General features: G+C 41.1%; 1 protein-coding gene across 8 annotated transcripts in view; it reads left to right on the top strand.

Annotated features, from left to right (window-relative positions):
• Window positions 1-1,868: 1,868 nt before the first annotated feature.
• dscamb (Down syndrome cell adhesion molecule b) overlaps window positions 1,869-24,168 on the top strand; it is a gene marked incomplete at its 5' end in the record, with an annotated part of 110,498 nt that continues 88,198 nt past the window's right edge. For all 8 annotated transcript variants that reach the window (XM_079225185.1, XM_079225183.1, XM_079225184.1 and 5 more), the window contains 3 exons: window positions 1,869-1,911; window positions 18,959-19,276; window positions 20,079-20,225. In XM_079225185.1, coding sequence (XP_079081311.1) covers window positions 1,869-1,911; window positions 18,959-19,276; window positions 20,079-20,225 — 508 coding nt within the window. The remainder of the gene's footprint in view (window positions 1,912-18,958; window positions 19,277-20,078; window positions 20,226-24,168) is intronic.

Below are 24,168 nucleotides of genomic sequence, written 5' to 3' on the forward strand. Positions count from 1 at the left end.
GAGTGAACACTGTGAGAGAGACAGGCGGACAAGTGGACAGATGTACTGTAGACAGACGTGGAAAGACAAGGAAATTGCCTTATCAAAACACGAGGAACAGGTAGAGTTATGCCTCCGTCTTTCCCAAACCCACAGAGATTAGACCGTATCTCTTTTAGACAAACACATATAAACCTATACACCCAGACAGAGTGCTGAGCATTTATATCACCGGGAATAAGACGAGAGAAGACATGCGATTCACACACACACCGACCATGTATTGTTTTTTCCATTTATTGTTTTTTGCACACATTCAGAATTGTAATGATCCTCTCCTCGGTCCAGATGTAGGAGCAGAAAATGAGTATCCTGGGGTAAATAAGCAGGATTTCACTTTCAGTTTATTCTGTCATGTGGAATAGAGAATGAGATGCAGACTGCCCTGCTGGTTATATCACATTCAGTGCAACCCGGGCTCTGTGGACAGGCCCACAGGCTTCCACTGCCTACTACAGCTACACCCTTGACTTCAAGGCAGGCATTAAAATGGAGGGGTGGTGGTGGTGGTTGTGGATTACAGGGTTGAGGGAGGCGGTATGGAGTATGTGTGTGTGTGTGTGTTTGGGGTGGGGGATGCTGTAGTTTAACCCTGTATTTTCTGCAACCGCTGTCAAAATGTTGCCTTTCCCTTCTGTCTTCTATTCAAACAATTGTGAAACCACTTTAATACATTTAAAAGTGAAATTCAAATCAACCCCCCTAAAAAAAGCCTAATTAAGTCACTTAAATGAACACTAAACATGCGTCATTGGATGTCCTTGTACGTTTCCATTCCTACAGGGGAACTCTGCTCTGTTCTTATGCGTATAGGAGAAATAACCTATTGGTTTAATTCAAGCCAGATCTGGGCACAGTGCGGTATGAGTGCACCTGCACACCGCAGCGCAGCGCCGGTACATCTCTGTGCGTAAAGATGTTATCCTAGGTGCCTTGGTGCGTCAGGTGCGGCTCATTTCCTTAATGTAAATGCGCCTCGCACATGTGTGCTCTCTCGCACTCTCACCTCTCAGAAGTACCTTGCCCCCAGGACCGAGCGGTAACCGCCTCTGCTCCTTTAAGGCAATGAGGAATTAAAGCGTCTGCAGGGGCAGGGAGAGGGTTATTCTGTGTAATGCTCAGAGAGTCAGTGTGGAGCGATTAGAGAGCGGCAGCGGGGAAGATGCGCTTGCTCGCCTCTTGCTGGACGCTCAGAGGCGATGAAGATGATCTGACTTTGGAGTCTCAGATAAAAGCAGATTTTCATTCTTATTCTACCAGCCTCTCCCTTTAGTTTGCTTCTTTGCTCTTTTAGTTATTTTAATTTGGTGACATTGTATTTTGTTCCCCCTAAGGATGATCCGCCAGTCAGTCTTTTATTTAGGTAAGCTGCGCTTTTTTTTTGAAGATTTAGTTTAGCCTCTTTCTTTTTTTTCTTCTTTTTTTTGTTGCATTCCTTTTTGTTTCAGGATCCGCTCGTACCCGGCTCTGACTCAGCATCACACACACACCTGGGCTTCACCCCTTCAGCATCCTTTTGAATAACAGGGAGAAGCAGCAAGACGCGGAGCAGAGGAGGAGAGTCTGAGCACAGCTCTCTCTCTCCCCAAGACAATCACAGAGGCGCATTTATGTTCCAAGCGCAAAGAGAGGGCTCCGAAAAAGAAAACGAAACGCGTGTCACGAAAAAAGTAGGAAGGAGATATTAAAAGTAGATACTTGGACCGGTTTGCATCAAGACAGTGGCAAATGTTTAACCTTACCCCAAGCGCACAGAAGAGAAACCCAGGGAGGCACCGGTCGGAGGAAGAAGAGAAAGCATAGCTTGGGGGGATTGAACGGAGCAGGGCATGTGGATATTGGCTTTTATCTTCTTCCAGAGCATCTTGAATGGTAAGTTGCACCGGCTCATCTTTTTTTATTAGCGCTCATTACCTATTGCAGAAGGCAAATCACCGGTAGGCAGCTAAGTGACTGGAGAGGGAGGATGGAGGTCACCTGTGACCCACATGAAATGGATTTTATATGGTTGTCAAAAGGCTGACACCCTTGATGGAGGGAGAGAGAGACGGGCGAGGCAGGAATTGCGTTTTAAACCCTTCAAGCTCTCCTACAAACCTTTAGACACATATCTGGCCTTCAGACATACATCCTGGGTCAGATTAAATACAACGGATACATTTTGTTTGTGTGGGCCTGTATTTAATTAATTAGTTTGATTGTGTTAGTTGGATATGATTTTTAGGGTCAAGTTTGAATTATTTTTCATTTGCATCCGAATTTAATTTGTATTTGACTCTTAATGATACTTATTCTGTCACAACCTTGCTCCACTGTGGCCCTTAGCAATAAGTGACGTATTTGGTATAATGGACATTTGGTTTAACCCCTTCCCCCTCCCCCACAATGAGCTTATTTTTCAAGTTTAAAGTGGCCTAAATTGATTTATTGCATTAAAATGGCCAATTTATGAACATATTAAAGATTCAGGAATCCATGTTTTCATTTTGAACATATTTGATGTCAAATGTACAATTTTATTTATCACTGTCAGAATGTTTCCAACATCTGTGCATCCAATTTTGTCACTAATGTGAATACAGCTTCATGCCATTTATTTATACATTTAGTTTGTAGAAAGAAATTTAGCACCTTTAGTAGAAATTGTTCATGTTAGAGATTAAGAAAATAAAAAAGTGTAATGTTGTTAATACGTTCCACAAAGGTAGTAGTTCACAAACACACACAAAAAAACATTCTAAAAATATTTCCATTCAAATATCCGTAAATCTGATTCTCCATTTAAATTCTGTATTCAAACACCCAGATTTGGTTGTGCGTCTTGTCTGTGTTTTCTTGCACACATGTGTATTTGCGTGAGTGCGTGTGCACCAGTGCACACATGCATGCGGCTGACACCGTGCACGCATATTTGTGTGCTCATACAGCGTATCTATAATCAATAGCAGAAAATTGATACAGCTTATTGCATTCACTTATTGGCCAGAGCCCCTTCTACAGGGAGGGATTATGGCTGACTGGGTGTGTACGAAAACAGGGGAAGAAGAAGAAGAAGAAAAAAAAGGGAGAGTCGAAAGAAGGAGAGAGAGCAGGAACGAAAATGGAAACATGTCTGTGAGAAAACACATCAGGGGGACAAGATGGGGATTGTTCACGTATTGAAACAAAATCCAGCCTGCGGTTGGTTGCATTTTATTTAAACGGTCAAGAATTCACAAAGCTAAAATTTGGGGATTTACAGGTATGAATACATTAAACCACATCGACGGGCAGTGATATGATATCGCGTGTCCCCAAAATGGATTTTCCCTTCTGGCCGGGATGATAAAATAAGGCTTCGAAATGGATTTTTGTTTTCTATATCGTCGCTTTTTCAGCGGCGAGGCAACCCTCATACGGTATCGTTTATTGACACCGACTCCATATAAAATGGTATCTCCCTCAGCCCAGCTTGTGCGGAAACTCATAAAGGAACAATAAGGAATCCTCATTAATCATAATCATCTGACTCTGACATTAGATCAACTGCCATGCAAGATTGTGTCCGTTTATTGCATAAGGGATTATTGAGGAGGCCTGTGGCAAACAACTGATAGGGATTAAGCAGTAAGACAGCGTTGAGTGCAGACATTACACGTTTCGTGTTTGTCATTCGCGCTGCAATCATGGAGCTTTTATCACTTTCTGTTTGCGTTGTCATTTGATTTGATTTCTCCATCCCCGTACAGAGGCTGTATATGACTTTGTCCTCTGCCGTCGGATGTTTTGTTGATTATCATGAAAATGTGGGTGTTCGTCGGCTGAGCAGGCGTTGTCAAAATGAATGAGTGACCTTGTAGATAGAAACCAGCACAGCGATTGGATTCCAGACAAGTCTTGCTGTTTCGGAGTTAGGCCTATCACATGCTCACTGGCCTGTCTCTATGGTAACCTCCTTAATGGGTGTCAGGGGCTGCGTCCGAAAAAACGTTCCCTCATTCACTCTATATATGTGGGTAGAAAACTATATGGTGTGTTGTTGTTTGTATGGCAAAACATCAAGATTGAACACTCTTCAACGCAATCAGAATCTATGGTTCTCATTTCGGTCGGATCATTTTGTCCACGATGTTTGGGGTAATAATGCTTCCTAGACAAATCGGACACCTCTAAAAAATGGCAGAATGGAAACAGTAGACTATACAGTATATATGGTATGATTTTAGAGTCTGGCTATTTTCTCAAACTGAGTTGACCCAGTGTTACTTGATTAGCAGCTAATCACATCCTGTTACATCAGTGTGTCAGGTGATAAGTGGCCAAATGGCAACCAGGGTTCTTTTCCACATTGCCTTGTGGTCATTTCACGGTATTTACGTCAGCTCAATGAACTCAGCAACCGATTTAAATAAGAAATAAAAAAAGAAGAAGAAAATAGATATAAACCTGCTCAATGTTCTCAGAATATTTAATCTTAATTGCTTTCATAGTGGAAATCATCGCAATTGGTTTCTTATTGCAAGTTACGTCAAAAGGAAGCAAAAGACAACCACAGTCCTGAGATAACTCATGAGTCATAACAATTTTAAATCTGACATATTCAACAGCATATTCATGCCTTTTCTATTTCCTGTGCTCATCAAAGTAGAATCTATAAATCCAGTCATCAGTACAGGAGAGGTAACATATTAAATATCTCTCCCTGAAAGCTGCCTCTAGGCAAAACCACAGCAAGCTAAACTGGCCTATTCAAATTCTCATTGCAAAGATATAATGAGGCTTCTCGCACAGTCCCCACGAAGACCGCGGTGATTTGTAGACATACAGGCGGCTTAACCTGATGCTCGTGACTTAAAAGGGCTTATCTCGTACGTCTTCAATAAATGAACATTTACGCGGAGGTCAGGGGATCACGCAATCAAATTTTTATCTCAATTAGCTGTGACATTTCTCGGGGTAAAGGCAGATCCACTTTGGAAGAAGGAAGCTCTTCCAAAGCATCTCACCCAGTGTAGCTCACAGTACAGCAAATAGCTGCCAACATCAGTTAGCCTGCCAATTTTACATGACCCCACATTATTAGCAACCTGAAACTCGCTACAGGGACCGGGGTGGATAGATGGATTGAACTTGGCTGCGACTAGAACAGGGGAACCGGATTTTTGCATGGCGATAAATCCACATGAGGCATGAGGCGATGAAGGCAGTGCACTGATGAGAGCCCCATTTGTTGGAGCTGGGAAGCGATTGTCAATCCTGTGTAAGGATGTCCAACGATCAGCGGCCTCCCAGCGGCCACAGTGACCGTTCACCGGCTCCGTAAGGCAACGGAGTGAAACCTGACCAGGCATTAGTCTGTTTACTAATTACCAATTAGGGTTTGGTTGCCGAAGCGCTATCACAGCTCATGAAATTAAATTACCCCATGAAAACACGTAGCGCACAGTCAAGTGATAGATCATCTAGTGCAGTCGTACTCTGATATGAATATCTAATGGGCTAAATTAAGTTTACAAACCCACTTAACTCCTGCTCACTTGTGTGAGTTACAAGAGGGTTTGTTGGGTTACATTCAGAAGTCAGTGTGTGATTCCAGTTGAAAGGGCTGCTAATGTTGGGTAATGGATACCCTGATGTGTGATCATAATAGATATCCCCTAGTTCATACATCCCAGCTGTATAATGAGGGCTACTCTACTGTACCGTACCTCCTCGAGCCTGTCTCGCTCTCTAATTAGGAGCAAGCTTCGGCGACTGGTGTGTGTGTGTGTGTGTGTGTGTGTGTGTGTGTGTGTGTGTGTGTGTGTGTGTGTGTGTGTGTGTGTGTGCTGTGTTTCACCCAATGTAAAATCTAATTACCGATCACACTGTGTCTGTCTGGCTTCCACCGAATCAGAGTTGTAATTGCGCGAGCCCGCGTGTAAATGTCTCTTGCATTAAAATGTTAACGATATCATTTAGCATCTGCAGGGAAGAGCAGAGGAGCCCTCGGCACCCAGATGTAGGTGTTTGATCATGCGTGCAAAGTGAGGTTGTAGTACATCTGGCGGGGGTTTCCCTCTCAGACAGGGTTCTCAGTAGAGAGGATGTTTTTAATTCACTCAGCACCTGTCAAAGTGACATGTTATATTACTGTGCTGCACTACACAGGTACTGTAGCGGAGGAACTGGCGTAAAAGCTTTATTTGACAGGTTAAAACTGACTAAGTCAAGAAAGAGGCGCTTCTGCTCCCTTGTGCTGGAGTGCTTCTATCTTGATTTAGATTTTTGGAAGAAGAGTGTCGAAGTTTCGAAAACGCTTGCCTCAGACATGAGATATCTCTCTACCAGTCTCCTCACCTTTTCTCTGACCCATCAGTGATGATGTACAGCTTGGTGCTGATTCACTTCATAATAGCAGCATAATAGTACTTCTTCTGACTCTAACAATATCGAGATTTTGGCCAACCGAGTAACGTCTGTATTGAGAATACATGAATCCTAAAGCTTCAGTTACAAATACATACTGTGTTGTGTGGTGACAGATTTCCAATCTTCACCTGAGACAGCAGCGTGTACATCCAGAGATATTCAAAGGATAACAATCAGAGTATAAATGATTTGGCAAAATCTCAAATATATACTGTTTCGCTACCCGTAGGTTGAATTTATATAAAACAGGCAAGCAGCACTTTGATATGTGAATTTTCAAATCAACAGACAGGGCAAGTCACCTGCGGTTACATCGCTGATCAACATACATTATGTTATTAGTAGCATCGTATTTGTGGATGGATTCCCTTCCATATCCAAGTTTTTATTGTCTTTTATATTCACTTTATTTTGTCTATCTGCTCTGCTGGTCACAAAAATGGTTTAAATATGCAGCATTAATATCTTATTGCCTCATACTATCCCTGTCTCCGAGAAATGGCATTTCTATAATACTAATGTGCATGGTGGAGGAATTATTCACTCACGTGTGTCATGTTTTTCAACAATATCTAGTCAGTAAATTGTGGTTATGATCACATCACATTAATGTTAAGGAAAGATTGGTCAATAGGGACTTAAGCCGTGTTTACTTATTTATTGCAGTGACATTTAACCAAAACCACGAGCTTTCCCTAACCCTAACCAAATCTAGTTTGCACACGCACACAATGCACTGAATGTGTTGTGCACTGTGCACTAAAGCCACAGTCCTTCTGTTTGAGCTCCCCACTAGAGCTTTTTGTTCAAGACAAACATTCACGCTGGACCTCATAAATACTGCCTCCTAATCCAGTCCTCCACATACCAGGCCCAGGCTTTGAACTCGACACACTCCGAGGCCCAAGGCTGAATTGATCCCTGCGACTCTGGCCTGGACATGATGCATGTGCCTGACGTATTGCAGCTCACTAACGTGTCTCCAGCTCCGTCTCTTTCTTTTTTCTTCCTCTCACATCTCATGGACTTCCCTGATGTATGCCGGAAAAAAAAGAAAATCACACATGTCCCTTTGACCTCTCTGCATTTTTTCCAACCATTGCATCTTTGCTGAATATTTCACATCCACTTCTCAATCAGATTATTCAAGACCACATTTCCAGGAGATATTTCATCGTGCGCCTGATGCGCCACAGTCTGAATATTAAAGTAGGCTAAGGGATGGAGGCAAAGGCGGATAGACAGCGTGACAGAAAGACAAATGGGTCCAGCTTGGTTTTTCGACACTGCTCTTTATTTTTATACCTGGCACAGATGCTAAGATTTAAGACCAAGTTAGTGGCGGTTATTTTTAGCCAGCCATTTTTAAAGCCCTGTCATCTTGTTGGAGTTGAGGTAAGGTGTGTGAGAGTGTGTGCATGCGTGTGTGAGGTGTGTAAAGTGGGTGCTTCATTGTGTAGTTGCGGCTGTTTACGTGCAAGTAACTATATTTGTAGGGAGGTGTGTGTTCTTGTGTGCATGCGTACTTGCCTGTGAGTGTGCGTGTGTGTGTGTGTGTTTGTGTGTGTGTGTGTATCTGTGTGCGTGCGTGCGCATTTAATTGGGGATCTGGGTGGGTGAGGGTGTGACATGGAGTGGAGCCACAGGAGTCTGATTTATGTCCTTCTAGCCACTCATCGATCCCCCGGCCCCGTGTGAGACTGAGTGCATTGTCAATAATCTTAGCACTTTGTGGTATTCCTAGAATTCCCCGACCTCCTCTGCTCAGACCACGGTGTGATGCTGCAGTAAGCCATCTTGTCCAAGATCAAATATGCGGGCACAGGGCCTGGTAGCAGTGCATTTGATCATAGGGTCGCCTCGCAGCGAATAGATCATTCTGCAGTGGCTGCGCGGTTGAAGGAAAAAGAGAATTGGAGGTATTGTTTGTATAAAGGAAGGCAATTTGGACGCAGCCCTGTCCCCAGAAGCATGTAACGGTTTACATGTTGTTGCTAAGTGTGCTTGTAGACTGTTGCCAGGATGAGGTCTATTATATGTTGCTCTGGGTCTCTCTATCTGGACCACCCATCCCATCAAGTGATTATGCTAATTAGTGTTTGATCAGATGATTCAATTAAAACTCGATTCAGCCAAAATTCAAAATGCTCAGAATGCATTCGTGGCTCCACACGGCACGGGACCCCCGGTGTCCCAGCCTCTAGGAGGGAGAGGATGGTCGTGAGAGCAGAGGGGAAGGAATTGCACAGAACTACTTTTTTAATTCCGGCAGTGGCACATATAGAGGAGGGTTGTAATAAAGAGAGCTGGGGGGCTGAGGGAGAGAGGAGGAGAGCAACAAGGAAAAGGAGGAAATAAAGTGTTTATGTGTGTGTGGCGGGGGTGGGGAAGGGGAGGGGGGATGCTGAAAGGAGCCGTGCTGTGGTCCCCTAAGTGTTGAATAAACATGCTTGGTTTAGGGAAATGGCTGCGATAAATGTTTAATATGATAAGTCCATAAAGACGGTCAAATGAGTCTGGAGTATTAAAATGAGCGTGGCACGCAGCAGCAGTAGCAGCAGCTTTAAAGCAGGACGAGGAGTGGGGGGGCTGATAATGGCAGCCAGAGCTAACAGGATGAGAGCAGCCAGCTGCTGTGACATCAACATTAACACACTCCACCAGCTGCTGGTCACAGACGTCTCCTGGACAAAACAGGGATAGCGGTATATCTTCAAAGGGCCGCCATGGCCTCTAAATGACATTATTACCTGTACGACACTAATAGTAAGAGCAGCATATTTGTATTGCATTTTTCAAAATAAGTTCAAAAGTGAAAAACAGACAGCTAACGACTAGGAAGACTTGCACTGGTGGCACAGTTGAAAGCAATGGCTTTTCCAAAACAAAAATGTGAGACAGGAAAAATGTATTTGGAAAATTCAATATCAAAAACAAACAAAAGAGCAAGCCTGTCTCTTAAAATTACGTTTATGTACTATACACGACTAATTTACAACAATAAATGCTACCTGGACTATGATTTCAGTCTGACAAGTATAATATGTATTAACGCATTTCATTTGTTTGTCCTACGATATCTGCTCGTGCAGAACAAAAGCATAGTTATGGTTGTTATGGTGAACCCAAATCACAATCTACCCCTTACCTTAACCGAATGCTTTTGTTGCCTAAACGGAGCCACCGAGAACATAAACCCCACACTTTTGGTGTAAAAATCATCTACCCCGACCACCTTGCATGTAATATTTAAACATAACATTTCCTTTGCTTGAAAAAAACGTTGCCCCAGGACATAATCTTTGTAGCAATTATGTTCCCCTCTAAGCTAATAGCAACCAAAACAGAGAAAGTCATTATGTGGTCTGTTCTGCACTGTTGTAGTTCGCAATGATTTATTTAACTTTTTATTTCATATTTTACTCTAAAAATACATAGATTGGGGTGAGTCTTTTTCTGACTTTGGCCTGTAAGCACGCGGCATATTAAAATCCAGCACACGGTGACCAATTGAGATGAGTCATCACCCAATAATTCAAAATACAAAGACAGGATTTAAGTGAAAAAGGTTTTTTTGCCACCATTTTCCAAAGGAATCATGTGTCATAGCAGATTCAGGTAACACAAGTAAAATAAGATCCTTCAGGTCCAAAGGCTATCAGTGTCAGGTCATTCTCCTCAGAGTCGCAGCTTGTGTTCACTGAAACCTTCATGGACGTCCCGTTACCTTCGCTGGCATGCAGGTGGACAGCGGTCACGTTAAGACACTATCAACAGCAACTCTTTTGAAGGCCCCTTACCTTAATGTTTGATGACATAATGAGGTTGGCTGTCCAGTATGTGCCATGTCTACATGTTTAACTGAGGGAAAGGGCCTCTGCCAACAGGTGCAACGAGAACGCTGTGCAACGAGAACGCTGCTGCTTAATCACGTTATCAAGGGAGGCCGCGTATGCTGACCATTGGATTAGTTTGGAGGCAATTTGATTATATCCACTCAAGTCTCAATCAGACATGTTTAAGTATAATAGTTAATTACAAAGAGAATCTTAAAGCATAGACCTCTCTGATGTTGCATTGATGGGGCAGCGGCCCTGAGCTACACTCATCATCCAAAATTGTTTGTAGCAATGACATAGACTTTTGTACAGGAGTTTGAATCATAGCCTTAACAATGGTTGTAGACATATTAGTTAAAGCTCAATTTTGCTGCATAAATGAGCACATGAGCACTGGATATTGTTATTATATCAGATAGAGGACTCTAGACAATCAGAGGCAGATCTTGACCATGTGTTCAGCTGTATCCCAAGCGAGGCCTGGGCAATTATTCTGTGTTATTGTGATTTTCTGTTAGCGGAACCATGTCGTGGCAATACATTTCCTTATTGATTACTTTACCGCATCACCTTTAATTTTCTCCATTATTCCAATACATTATTCTCTTACCTTTTCAGCTCCTGTAAGCTAACCCATGGGTCTTTTGTTTCAACACATTGTGCTGCAAAGCATCGTTCAAACCAGCTCATTTTAGACTGTATTAAAGGTCACAACATTTCTAAAGATGACTAATCCGTCATGCAGCAAAATGTGCAAAAGAATCATGCAAGACATCTCCATTTGATTTGTCTGGATAAAAGCATGATATACTAGCATTAATGATGTGCTGGAACACACAGATACAGTAAATAAACGGTATGTGACGCTGTCGTATTTTGTCAAGAATTTATTTTTCTAACTTACCACATTTTAAACACTGAAAATAAATTATTGAACAATTCCGATTTGACAGAAAATCTCATATCATAATCAGTTTGTCTGTTGCTAATGCAAATTATGCGTCCAATTATGTCTGGTGGTGACTTGTGATTGTGTTTTGATGAAATGCCTTGTGATCGTGCTGCAAACCAATTTCCCCACAGGGACAAATAAAGTATCTATCTTGATTTTATAATGTGACTCTTTATGGTTGTATGTATCTGCATACATACATCAGGCTGCATGCAAAAGCTACAGCTTGACTTGTTAGCAGTCTGTGTGTTACCACCGCCACAAGAATAAATCAACCATAAAAAAAAAGTATTTATAAATATATTCGTACTGTTTGTCATAAGGATTAGCGTTGGCTTTCTATAAATACATAGTTATTCATTCTTGTTAATTGGGCTGAGGAGAGGCACAGTGCTGCTCTCTTCCTGGTAAAATTAGAAACATTATTTTAATTAATAGGTAAGATTGCAGGTGTTGAAAATAACGTAAAATGAATGTAATGAAGATAATATGTTCCTTTTAATTGTGAAGGTTGCTGTATATCAGTAGCATTGTCTCGGCTCACACTCATAGTAAACACACAGTGAATCTATGCAACACTTTAAATGCAATCTTTGTTTTATTGACTTTATTACAGACACGGGTCTCCCTACACTTGCAATATTAGATTTGCACTAGTGGAAGTTTTTATTCATCATCATCAGCAGTAGAGGGAGCTGCTATAGTTTGCTACAGTGTAATCCCTCATCAGATCCTCTCTCATGCACTCATCATCTGCAGCAGCAGCATAATTTAGACATCACTGTCTTTATCGCTCAGTTTTACTTAAGTGAGAAACAGTCCAGGGTCTCTGGCTTCCCCCTTGATGAGACAGGCAGCCACTCTGGCCCATTTAAGACGTGAAAATAGACCACGGAGGAGGAGGCTCATCTGCTGTGGGGGCCTCGCTTTAGCGTTGCCCGCCCCTTCTAGACATCAGAGGACAGATCTGTCGGTGTGGATCAGCGGCTTGCGTACAGCCAACCCTTTCTACTGTCACAGCACTGCTTAATATTCATGAGAGCAAATTGGAAGACAGTCATTTAACTTCCGTGCATGGTGTATTGCCTCTGGGCAGATCAGATCAGTGGGAATGCTTACTCATACTGGACCGCTTGGCCCTGATGGTTTGTTGTCTGCCTGTCTCAGTTCTTCTAGCTGCTATATGTTATTTTTAGGTTCACGGACTTTGGTAGACGGCTAAATGAACTCCCGTGAAATGTTTTTTTTAACCAATTTAATCAGTTTAAATGAAAAAGGAAATACCTGCACACTATATTTAATATATAGGCCATGCACAGGTCAAAGTCATATTGTTAGCTCCTGTGAATACAGCTTAAATCATGCCAATGCTGCTATCCATAAATCCACAGAGTAGGAAGAGGAATGTGTTGAGGTGGAAAATTGCTGTGGCTACTGTGAGTCTCAAATGTGAGTGTGATCTCCACATCCAATGCAGACTTGCCCTGAGGGCACAGAGCAGAGAGTTGCTTTAATTACCCAGGGTTCCCGCTGTCACATTGTCACTGTGGAGCACCCTGTGCCACGCTGCCATGCGGTGCCGAGTCCCCCTACCGCGGTGGCGATGACAACTCAGACAATGGCTCCACTCGCTCAGCAGATGCAACGCGAGTGCCCTCTCAAATATGGGAAGCCGAATCAATCCCACTGTCTCTCTGATTCTCTCTTTGCCTTTTCCTGTTTGTTCCCCGCTGTTCTCTCTTCTTCCCATGTCAGAGCGTGTTCATGAATAAAGCCAGCGGCTGCATGAAAGACAGAACATGTAACTGCAGAACGAGAGTTACTAGGTTGTCACCGGTTTGCCATGTACACTGGGACCATCATAACGCTGCAGGTACATGAGATGGGACAAATCACACCTTCTCTATGTGACTTTTACATGTTTTGTTCAAGCAGCGCCAAAAATAGTTCAGCTGTGATCACAGGATTGAAAGTGTGATCTTGGGGCGACTTCGTCCATCTTGGGATTCTGCAAACAGCCAGTTAGTGAATTCATCTTTACCTGCTGTTCGCTCCCATCGGCATTGATTGCACGTTAACTTAAATGAAGCGCCCTAGTGGCTCTGAAAGCACACTGTCATGGTTGGTTACACCCTGTCAACTGATCAGCTCTATTGTGTGAAGGATCACAGTCTTTTGATGATGCTGAACCATAGGTGTTGTTTGTCATTTTGTACGGTAACGCTGTGGGAACGTTACTGCAGCTGCTTTCCCAAATCACATTTTAAGTAATAAATCACCAAAGTGTGAATACTGTGAGAAACAGCTTAATAGAGTTTACACTAGATTTTTCCACTCAAAGAAGTCTCGTTAATATATCAAGAACAGACAATATACATTTTGCCTTATTCTGCAAAAAATGGCATGAATCAGTCCACTTCTGTTTCATTCTGTTTAAACATCATAAACATCATAAATGCCAAGCAGTTACAGTATGTGTTTACAGCACAGTTACAGTTATGTAATGCATTGTAATGCAGCATTCAGTTCAGATTATATAAAGCCCAAGATTCGGATGCACATCGTTGTGATTGTTGTCGAATCATCTGCAAAAAACACATATGAATGGCTGTTGGATTATTGTAATATCTTAAGCAACCCCACACGTTTCAAGTCATGTCTTGTACATTGTTCTCTCCCGAAAACTGTGCAACAAAAACATCCTATTCACAGTTTATGTTGTACAGTGTCTGTTGGAGTCTAAAGATCACAGACAGCCTCGTGGAGGCGCTGGTTCAAACACTCAGAATACAAGAGAGCAAGGCTGCTATGCTCTTTAAAAGACGATGACAAAGTGCTATTAAGCAAGGCACAGGTTTTTACTATATATTGATCTTCCAATTTGCAGGTGATAATAGGTGTTTTGTAATCTTGTACGTAATTATTTTGGTTTTCTGGCTCCCAACTGGCTCATCGCACTCTTAGCGCTGTTTTCAGCTACAGCAGGCAGCTGCTTTCCACCCAGACACTTAGTGAACACTACCTGCTCAGCACCAGACAGCAGACAGAGAAATATACCAACTAGCTAGTGAACATAGTGTAGCATTTAGCAGCTAAAGAGTCCGATATTTCCTTCAAGAGTTGGTGGAAACCAAAATTGAGCTATAAGGAATGTTAATTTTGGACTTGTATTGGTCCAAATAAACCACTGTTTGCTAGCTACCCCAATACCCATTATGCGGTTGCTTTAGCTCAACACTGGAAATTGCAGCAGTGTAATGATGTACAATATATTATTTTGTGAGTGCAATCAAGTATACTACATGTTAACCTACAAGTATACCAGGCAAACTATGAAAATAAAGCTCAGATTAAAAAATACAAATTGCATACATCTTTAAAAGAATAAATAGGAAATGTAATGCATTAAGTTACCTGTGACAACATGAACCAAAGTCACGTGTAATCCTCACTAATGTTTATGAGGTATTTTTTGCATTCGTGCTCTTCTGGCCCCAAAACAGAAAAGATTGAAATAGAACAGCTTTTTTACTTCTCCCCTTTTCCTTGAAGATATCCCATCAAGGAAAAAATCATAGTCAATTATAGATGCATATAATGCATTATTGAACAGTGTCATTTATTTCACCTTTACGGTTGAGCTCATAAAAAATTATGCCAATTACTGATTTCCTCTCGGGCTATGTAGTAAGTGGTTAGGCCCGGAGGCCGTTTGTTGGGGCATGACACGGTGCTCTCTGTGAGGTCTGCGGGGTGATGTACCTGCGTCACCGGACCATTTGTGGCCTGGCTCCTGAGCTTAGTCAATTAGGAAAACGAGTAGTGCAGTGATATGCACCCTTCCACCAGAGTCCATTTCTTTTTTTAATTAAATCAATCTCGCTATCACTCAGCCAGTCTAAATTGAGTTGCTCTCACGTACTTTTCATATGTGAATTAGACGAATATCAAAACAGCCATGACATAAATCCTAATCCAATTTCTCCGATGCTTGCACAGAATAGAAGCTTTCCAAGCAACCACACACTGCTTTGATCTACTTTTCTCCAGTCGTTTTCTATTGTGGCGCCGTAACGTTCAAAGTATCAATTAAGTAGCCAAAATGTATTTGCAGAAAACTTTGATGTGTGCCAGTTGTGTCTGTCACATTTCTCTTATTGAAGAAAATTGTATTTTAGTTTTAGTTTTTGTCTTCTTCATTTTTGCAAATCATTTTTGGTCCCTCTATCTATATGATCATATGATTTTTGGGGACATACTACACTAACTCATAAGCCACATTTACAAAGAGTATAATCACCAGAACATTTCACATGTTATAAATAAAGAAAATGTCTACTGTGTAACATCAGTAAAGGCTGTGTTTTAAAATATCGACATGAGTGATCTTCTCCTTCTCACTAACCTTGAGCACCGTCCATGAACAGGTGGGGTTTTGATCTCCCCCCTCACAGCTCCAGTCTGTATTATCAACAGAGCACTGAGAAGATTGATACTCCCTGTGCCAGCTGGAAAAAAGAGAATGAATCAGAATTTAATATGACTTTGATGTATTATTTTCATCTTGGCCGGTGCCACAGACCCACTGAGAACCCAGCACACTTTCTACCGCATTTTAAAAGATTCAAATTGGCTAAAACTTTTTGATGTAAGAGACTGTACATAAATACAAAACTTCCTCTCCTGGGAGCATATTGTACTTCTTAATATTTTATTATTAAGTCAAATATGTTAGAGAACCAGTGTGTTTCATATGTAAAATGATTTGTGAAGTTAACACAATCTGATTTGGTAGTCAAATCACAACACACCACTTATATTACCATGAGGATTAGAGTTTAACCAATTCAGGAGGAGGAAGAAAATCTAATACAAATGTTCAGTTTTTCAGTGATTTGTTTTCCTTATAAACACAACCAGACAAATAGCATTGCTTATTCCATTTTCCTGGTGTGTAAGGAAGAGAAAACGTGCACCAAAATACAACCAGACTTAATAAGCGCTGAAGCTGTTCACAGTGTCATTTCTATAGAGTGAACATCTAACATATTCACAGAAATATGTGAAGAACCAGAGGTGCATTGTTTGTCATCACCTTGTACAATTCACAAATGGAAGTCACAAATAGTTGTGTGCAGCAATGTCAGGAATGTGCATTGCGAGCGTTCACAAATGAAATCAGTATCCACACAGAGGCAGTCACAGAGGTAAACAAATAGATGGATTCAGTAATCAGACTGTCCTGCTACTAAAACCCGTCACGCCCGACGCCTTGATACAAGCTGGAGCTGCACTATTTCACCACGGTGTCTGCAGGCTGCAAATGGCTGCTCGTTCCTTCATGTCCCCCATGTAAAGTTAAGCATGATGTTTGAAGATTTATATCCAAGTCAAAATGTAATTTGGTTACAGTGACTAAAAACAGCTGCATAGGTAAACATATTACGATATTATGACTATATAAAAAAATATGTAATAAACGTCCAGTATGCAAAATCTGTTATTATAGCAAGAGGTTTTAATATGAGTTGCACTGTCTGTGGCCTCTGTTAATTATTGCGTCACCTGTTTGCTCTTAATGACATGCAGCTGTTTGCAAACAGTCCTGCTAGCTAACGCTAGCTAAAAGAGAAAGAACAAGCCACAGGTTTGTTGGTCGTTTTATCTCAGTTACTGTATTATAAAAACGTAGCAGGAACAACACGCACAATGCAGGTAAAATGCAAACAACGTTTCTGTTTTATTTGTATTTGTTGGATGTGAACGTCAATGTTTGCTAGTTGTTCCTTGCTAGTTTTAGCGAGATAAAGCTAACGTTAGCTCAGAATTAAAAAAAGATACACTACTACATTAATGTACAACTGTTTTTGTTTTGTTTGTTATGCGTTTGTTGTGTTGAAAATAACCTACAACTGAATGTTGTCATGCATCCATGCGTTGCATAATGACAATAACTTATCCTTGAATCCTTGATTTATGTGAGAGCTAGCTAGCTTATATTTATATGTATATAGCCAGCTAAACTGTGGTGGAAGAAGTACTCAGATCACCTTTACGTAAGTTAAGTAAAAGTAGCAATACAACGATCTAAGAATGTAGTAGTACTATAAGTAAAGGTCCTGCATTACATTTTTTTTATTTGCAGCAAGTGAATATACATAGGCTAGGTATCGTCAGCACAAAGTACTTGGCATATCTGATATAAAACTATTCATTCTGCATAATCACCCATGTCAGAGATTTGTGATTGTATACTTGATATTATTGTATAATAACTCATTTTACTCATGGATTAAAGTGTAAGCAGCATTTAATGTTGCAGCTTGTCCAGAAGTAGCAAACAATGGAGAGTAAAGTAACATTACCTCAAAATTATACTTAAGTGACATTGCAGTATTTAATTACTTAAATGTGACTTTCTTCCACTGTAGCTAAATATTGCCAAATATTGCTAACAAAACAACAAGAGTACATTTCTAGATGTTATGGGCCACACATCCTGGCCTTCTCTTTGCTATACCACACAATAACCTATAATATTAAACACATGCAGCGTGCATGTTCAAAGCTTCATCAATATTTAACTCTGTGATCAATGATTGGACACGGCTGCCTTTTCTTTTCCTTGTCCTGTGGATGAAACCCCCCCACAGTCAGTCCACATTATCTGAATACATTTAGCAATGCATATTCCAGTTTCTGTAACACAGGGAGAGTGCTGAGCTGTTTGCATTTCAGAAGTGGTGCAACTGTCCGGATCGCCAATATGTCAACAAATGCCTGTACAACAGCGCTGCACTATTGATCTTTAGTGTGCTAATAATTTTGAATGAGTATTCCTAATTTGTAACAACAAATGAGCGTTGAGCTGATGTGCGTGTGTGTGTGTACATGAGCAGGTCATTGGAGTGTCTCATTGCTGATTGAGAGCTGCTGGAGCAGAGAAAAGGATGGAAACGTCTGCAATTTGAAACCTTGTTAGGAATTTATGAAGTGCTAAAATGTTTTCTCCCCTGGGAGGGTCCAAGCCAGCTGCCAGTGCCACTGTGAGCCATTTAGAGCAGAGCCTCTGGGCTCGTCACCAGGCTGAGATGGCAAGGGAGATGCACACATACAAATACTGTATCGTATGAAACACAAATAATAAAAGCAGACTGCCTCTCAGACACAGAAGCTCAGATTGCAAACGTGTGCTGGCTTCATCACTCTGAAATCAAACAGCTGTAGATTACTGTGGAGCTAATTGGTCCAACATTGACATTTATTACCCTCCTCTCCTCTGGAGAATGCTCCAGCACAAACTGCATTTAACATCTGTCTCTTTACTGTGATGTTGGCTTTGCCTTGAATTAAATCTTAAACATGATCAAGGCAACTGACCTTATTTCATAATTGATAGTAGTTTATGTTAATTTCATGTTCCCGAGGTCCCAGGGATGGGAATTACATTGATGAATCCTAAACTACCGATCATGTTCCATAACTAGAAGCACTTACGGTGACTGACTTAAGAGGAATACTAATTTGTGCTTTTTTACATTTTCTTGCTCAAATGCCAAACAATCTGAATATAAAAAAAGAACGAAAAGTACATTTCTCGACAAATATCTGTGGCCTCAACTTAAGATTTCTTTTGAGAATGTCATTCAAAGTTTTACTTCCAAACTATTCATAGGAAAAATGATCAAATACAAGACCTGATTGTAACAGTGAATCTTCTGTGTTTCCTCTCTTTCAGTTTTCAGTGAGGACCTACATTCCAGCTTATATTTTGTCAATGCATCTTTGCAAGAGGTAGTATTTGCCAGCACCACAGGGACCTCTGTGCCCTGTCCTGCTGGTGGCGCGCCTCCTGCCTCGCTGCGCTGGTATCTGGCGACAGGCGAGGAGATCTACGATGTCCCGGGCATCCGCCATGTCCACCCCAATGGAACCCTCCAGATCTTTAACTTCCTGCCGTCCAGCTTCAGCAAGCTGATCCACGACAACACGTACTACTGCACTGCCGAGAACCCCTCTGGCAAGATTAGGAGTCAGGATGTCCACATCAAAGCCGGTGAGTCCACAGTGGAGGGGTTAGAGTAGCGGGTGTACTGGTGGTGGTGAGTAAATGTAGGGGTAGGTTGTAGTTGTAATAGTAGCAGAGTAGTGATGCTTTGTGTATTAATGCATTGGTAAAATCAAACACTTGAAAGACAAATTAATTGCAAATTAATTACGTTTCCAAAATCATATTAAATCATAATAATGTTCAAAGCAGAGTATTACTCTTTATGTAATTTATCTGAGTCTTATTCTCATGGCAAGGTCCTCTCATTAGCTTTTATGGAGCTTTCTGTTGTATCACATGACTTTCAGACGGATTTGTACATTTTAGTTTTTTTCTGAACACTTTAAGGACTTATTGTCCATGTTGGCACAACGATTATGATTTAAAGTTCATTATTGACCTTGGTAACAGCAATTGTTACAATATTGTGTTATGTCCACCTGTCATCTCTTTGACTGTTGCTTAATTAGGTTTCATACACAAATTACATTTTTAATGCGTGACCAAATTTGATCCAAACCTCTGCTGACATTAACATTACTCAATATTTTTTGGCCTCTAATATTTTTAAGATGGTAAAAGCTGATCAATTTACTTGAATTAGAGTGTAAAAAACATTGTCTTGCTTAATATTTAGTTTTTTAGAGTATGATGTTGCATAATTGTACACTACAAAGTAATAGCAGCATTGTGATACTACTACTTCAGAAGGTTATGACTCAAAAATGAAAAAGAAGAATACAATGAAGCAGTTGGTCTCTTATGAATGAGACTCGTTATGAATGTATGTGTTTTTTTTCATCAACAGTTTCACGGGAACCCTACACAGTCAGAGTGGCCGACCAGAAGGCTATGAGAGGTAGTGTAGCCGTCTTCAAGTGCATTATCCCTGCTTCTGTTGAGGCCTACGTCACTGTTGTATCATGGGAGAAAGACACAGTTTCACTCAACTCAGGTAAGACAAGTAAATACTTTGTATTTAGTACAGAGCTTTAAGTGTTAAAATAAATCCAAGGACACAACCTGTGACACCTTGATAATCAAGCCAAATGTGTAACATGTGAAGGTAAAATGCCAGTGTTGATGTTAAAATGACATTGGAGAAGGTATTGCAGGTATTAAAATGCTCACAGTGAAGCCTTTTTGTGCTGGAAGAATACATCTTTGACGGAGGGAAAGTTGTGTTCCTTTTTATTTATTTTTTGCTGTTTATCTCAGCACCCCTCCCTGCTCTGCTCTGCTCCGCGCTCTTTGGACACTATGTTCTGTTTCACTGTGAGTCATCTTCTTACCTGTTTTCTGTCGTAGTCTGCCATTACTGAGGCTCTGCAGCTCTGCACAGCCCTGTCCTCTCACTAGCCGGAGGATGTTGATAACTGTCACATCGAATCACTGATCATCTCTCTCCGATACACACTTCACCTCAGCCAACTCCATTTTGAGTCCAGCAAGGGGTAAAGTGGAACAGTTTACATAGCGTCATTGACCTAGTTACCCTCCTTGTTTGAATCCAGTGGCACAGCATGATAACGCAAGACAGCAGAACGTTCTGCGGGTTGGATTTTTACTCAAGTTAAATGGGATGCTTATCTCTTGATTGCTCCATGTACTGCCCGCTGGCTGACTTCGCTTCATACTGGGGCGTTCAGGGACCTGTAAGTGAGCACTTGATGTCATTTGACTGAGGGCAGAATCTGGGACGGTGTTTTGGTGGCATTTTAAATGTGTCTGCTCAAGCATGAAGATGTGTCTTCTGATCCATGCCAGCGACTTATTTACTGGAGGTTACTCGAGTTACTCGCTGCAAGCTGCCGGTTGAAAACATTGCCTAATGTCACGGTGAGCGGGCAAATATGCAGCATGCAGATATGATTACGTTCTGTAAATGAAATGAATCATGTAGACAAGACGCAGAGATGATGTTCATCTCATCTGTACCTGGAAAAAAGTGTCCATTATGAGGATGAAATGCTTTAACATTTAACTACTCGACATATTTCTAAAAAGGTCTGTTGGCCTGAACTAAAAAGACAAGGACATGTAGAGACCATCTCTTTATGTAAGTGTGCATGTGTGTGCCATCCTTTTTTATTAAATAGAATAATTTCCAATCATTACTTAAATCATATCAACTAAATCAACTTATAAGGCTACAGTGGCGTCTTCTCTCTTTTTTTTTCATCTTTTTGTTTTGTTTTACAGCAGGTCCGACTGCCTATAGAATATGCAGTGATGTTTTATTGGATTATATTGTACGCTCAGTGTACTTTTGAGTTCTTTCGCAAGTGTTCAAAAGAACAACGATATTGGATTGTCCGTGTTGACTCCAATAAGTATTGCAGCAGGCGAGTGCTGTCAAAAGCATGAGCACACTGTCAAAATCACTGCTGCTCGGTAATGAATATTTGATGGTCGATTCCGATGCATGAGCGGATTCACCCCGCACTGTTATGGAGAGGGTATGTTTACTCTAGGAGCGAGGGTTAGAAGGGTGTGCACGCGAGTGTGATCGTGTCTGTGCGGGAGCGGGTAAAGCACGCGCCAGAGGCCACAAGGACACCAACAGGGCTTGACAGTGGCAACCGGGTGCAGTTTGACCCAGCCTAGTTTCCCCCGACTCCTTCTCATTCCCTCTTTTCTTTTTCATTCTTTTTTTTTTTTCTTCAATTTTTCATGAAAGACGACTTGGTCTCAGTGGATACAAAATAAAGGTATCCAACACCACACTGAATTATTAATCCCAGGTTTTTTTGTTTGGAACGGGAACATCAAGCACACTTCCCTTCCTTGCATTGTGCATCAGAATGTGATGCAGCCAAGGCTCCTAATATTTTCACCACGGTGGTGTTCTTGAACGATTAATGTCCCTTGATTACTAATAGCAAAACAATGTGCATACCCTGAAACATCCAAACCTATGAACATTCGTGATATTTTAATATCGTGAGGTGTAAATGTGGTTTTTAAGATGGCGTAGAGAGGATTCTGGCTTAAATCGTGGACGCTGAAATCTTTGAATATCCAGGGATTCACATTAGGGTCGAAAATAGATGCATAATTACAGACTAGGGCCTGTCTTAATTAATCAGCTGTGATTGAAAAGTTAATTACAATATGAATTACCTCTCAGAATGAGGACTGCTTAGTAGTCATTTGAAGCGGCCTGTTTTCAATGTGAATGAGCACGACGCAAGCTCACTGGGTCCTAATGTCACTAACATACCATTAACCCGTCATGAATTTTAAAATGTATCTCGCAGCACGAGCTTTCAAAAGCCCGGCTCCGATCGCCTCCTTGCTGCTTTTGATAAACAATTGACAGAGCTAACAGAGAGATGAAAGAGGCACAAAAACAAATTTAAATAAAGTAGAGCGGGGGAGGAGTCGAGCCGTGTTGCTGCCAGGATTTTATATGGTGGACCTTTATTTCAATGCATGTGTGTATCGGTGTTGTCACATGCACCTTTGTGTGGCAGCGTGCACGCGTTACGTCTGCGTTGTGTTTTTATACATGCTGCTGTGTGTTTCAAGTGGCTGTGCTTTTAAAAAGGGATGGAGCTGCAATGGTTTGTGTTTTTGTGTTTTTGTGTTTTTCCATCTACCTACCTTTTGTCTCTCATCATTCATGATACGAGGCAGCGTAATGAGCTGGGCGGCCTCGGTTGCAGAGATGAGCCTAAAAAAAACAGTATTAGATACTGACTGAGCTGCAAACAACATGTTGTCACTGAGACCTTGCACTCTCCTTTAAGACGCATGCAGTTGTATGTTGTGCAATTTGAACATAAATTCTGTGTCTACTAACAGTAATATTTAAGATGTTTGAGCCTTCCTAATGTGCAGTATTAGTTGAAATATATCGTCTCTGAGCCGCTGCAGATGATTTTCCTTTGTACCCATGTTACAATTGTGTGTACATCTCCCACACAGTGATGTCTCATTGACTTTTCTTACCTTCTACAGTCGTAGAAGCAACAGTAGAATGGAGTCTACATAATCTCTATGCAAGTGCCGCTCTCAGAGCTTTTTATGCAACTGTCAACATTTGCATCCATTCAAATCTTGTTCTGTAAATGTTGTTCTCATCTTACAAATTTGGAGACCAGTAGCAAGTCAAGTGGACGATACCACAAATAATATTTTGTGGCAATAGTAAACGCTGGATGGTATTATGTCCATCATTTCAACACTTAAAACTAATTAAAAATAATGTTTGTAATAAATATTGTTTAAAACAGAGTGCCATGGGGTTTTATTGTCAGTTTCCTGTTTACATGTATTCTTATTCGATGGGCACCTTGACTCGAACATGTTTCTAATTTAATGTTAATTAGGATTTTTTTGATAAACACACTTTGGTTTAGGTTAGGTTAATAAAGGGCAAGGTTTTTCTTTTTTTAATTGAACATAATTTTCAGAAAACAAAATCACTCATTTAGCATTTCAAGTGAGAATGTTTTCTTTGACCTGTTTGATTGTAAATTGAATGTCTTTAGCTTTTGTACCGTTTATCGCACAAAACAATTTTAAGACATTTTAAGACGTCATCATGGGTTGTGCGAATTTGTGAAATAATCTGTAGATTAATCCTTTGTGAAACTAATTGTTAGTTGCACCTACACATTTCATGCAGAGCTCAAATGATTTGATATGTTGTGTTCATTTCATAACATTTTGAAGACAAAACACGTCTGGCGCTAACCGTGCTAAATGCTAACTATACCTGAAAGCAACATTGCTCCAACACCTTCATCCAGTCGCTCATCCAGTGGGAAGCCTCACACAGCTTTAGATAAGGGAGTGCATTGCACCTGGGAAGGACAGGAACAGAGGGGAAAGGTGAGGTAAGATGGGGAGGAAAACAGAGAGAAGAAAAGAAGAATAGAGGAAGAAAGGCC

This window comes from Taurulus bubalis, assembly GCF_910589615.1.
Source record: "Taurulus bubalis genome assembly, chromosome: 10".
NCBI lineage: Eukaryota > Metazoa > Chordata > Actinopteri > Perciformes > Cottidae > Taurulus > Taurulus bubalis.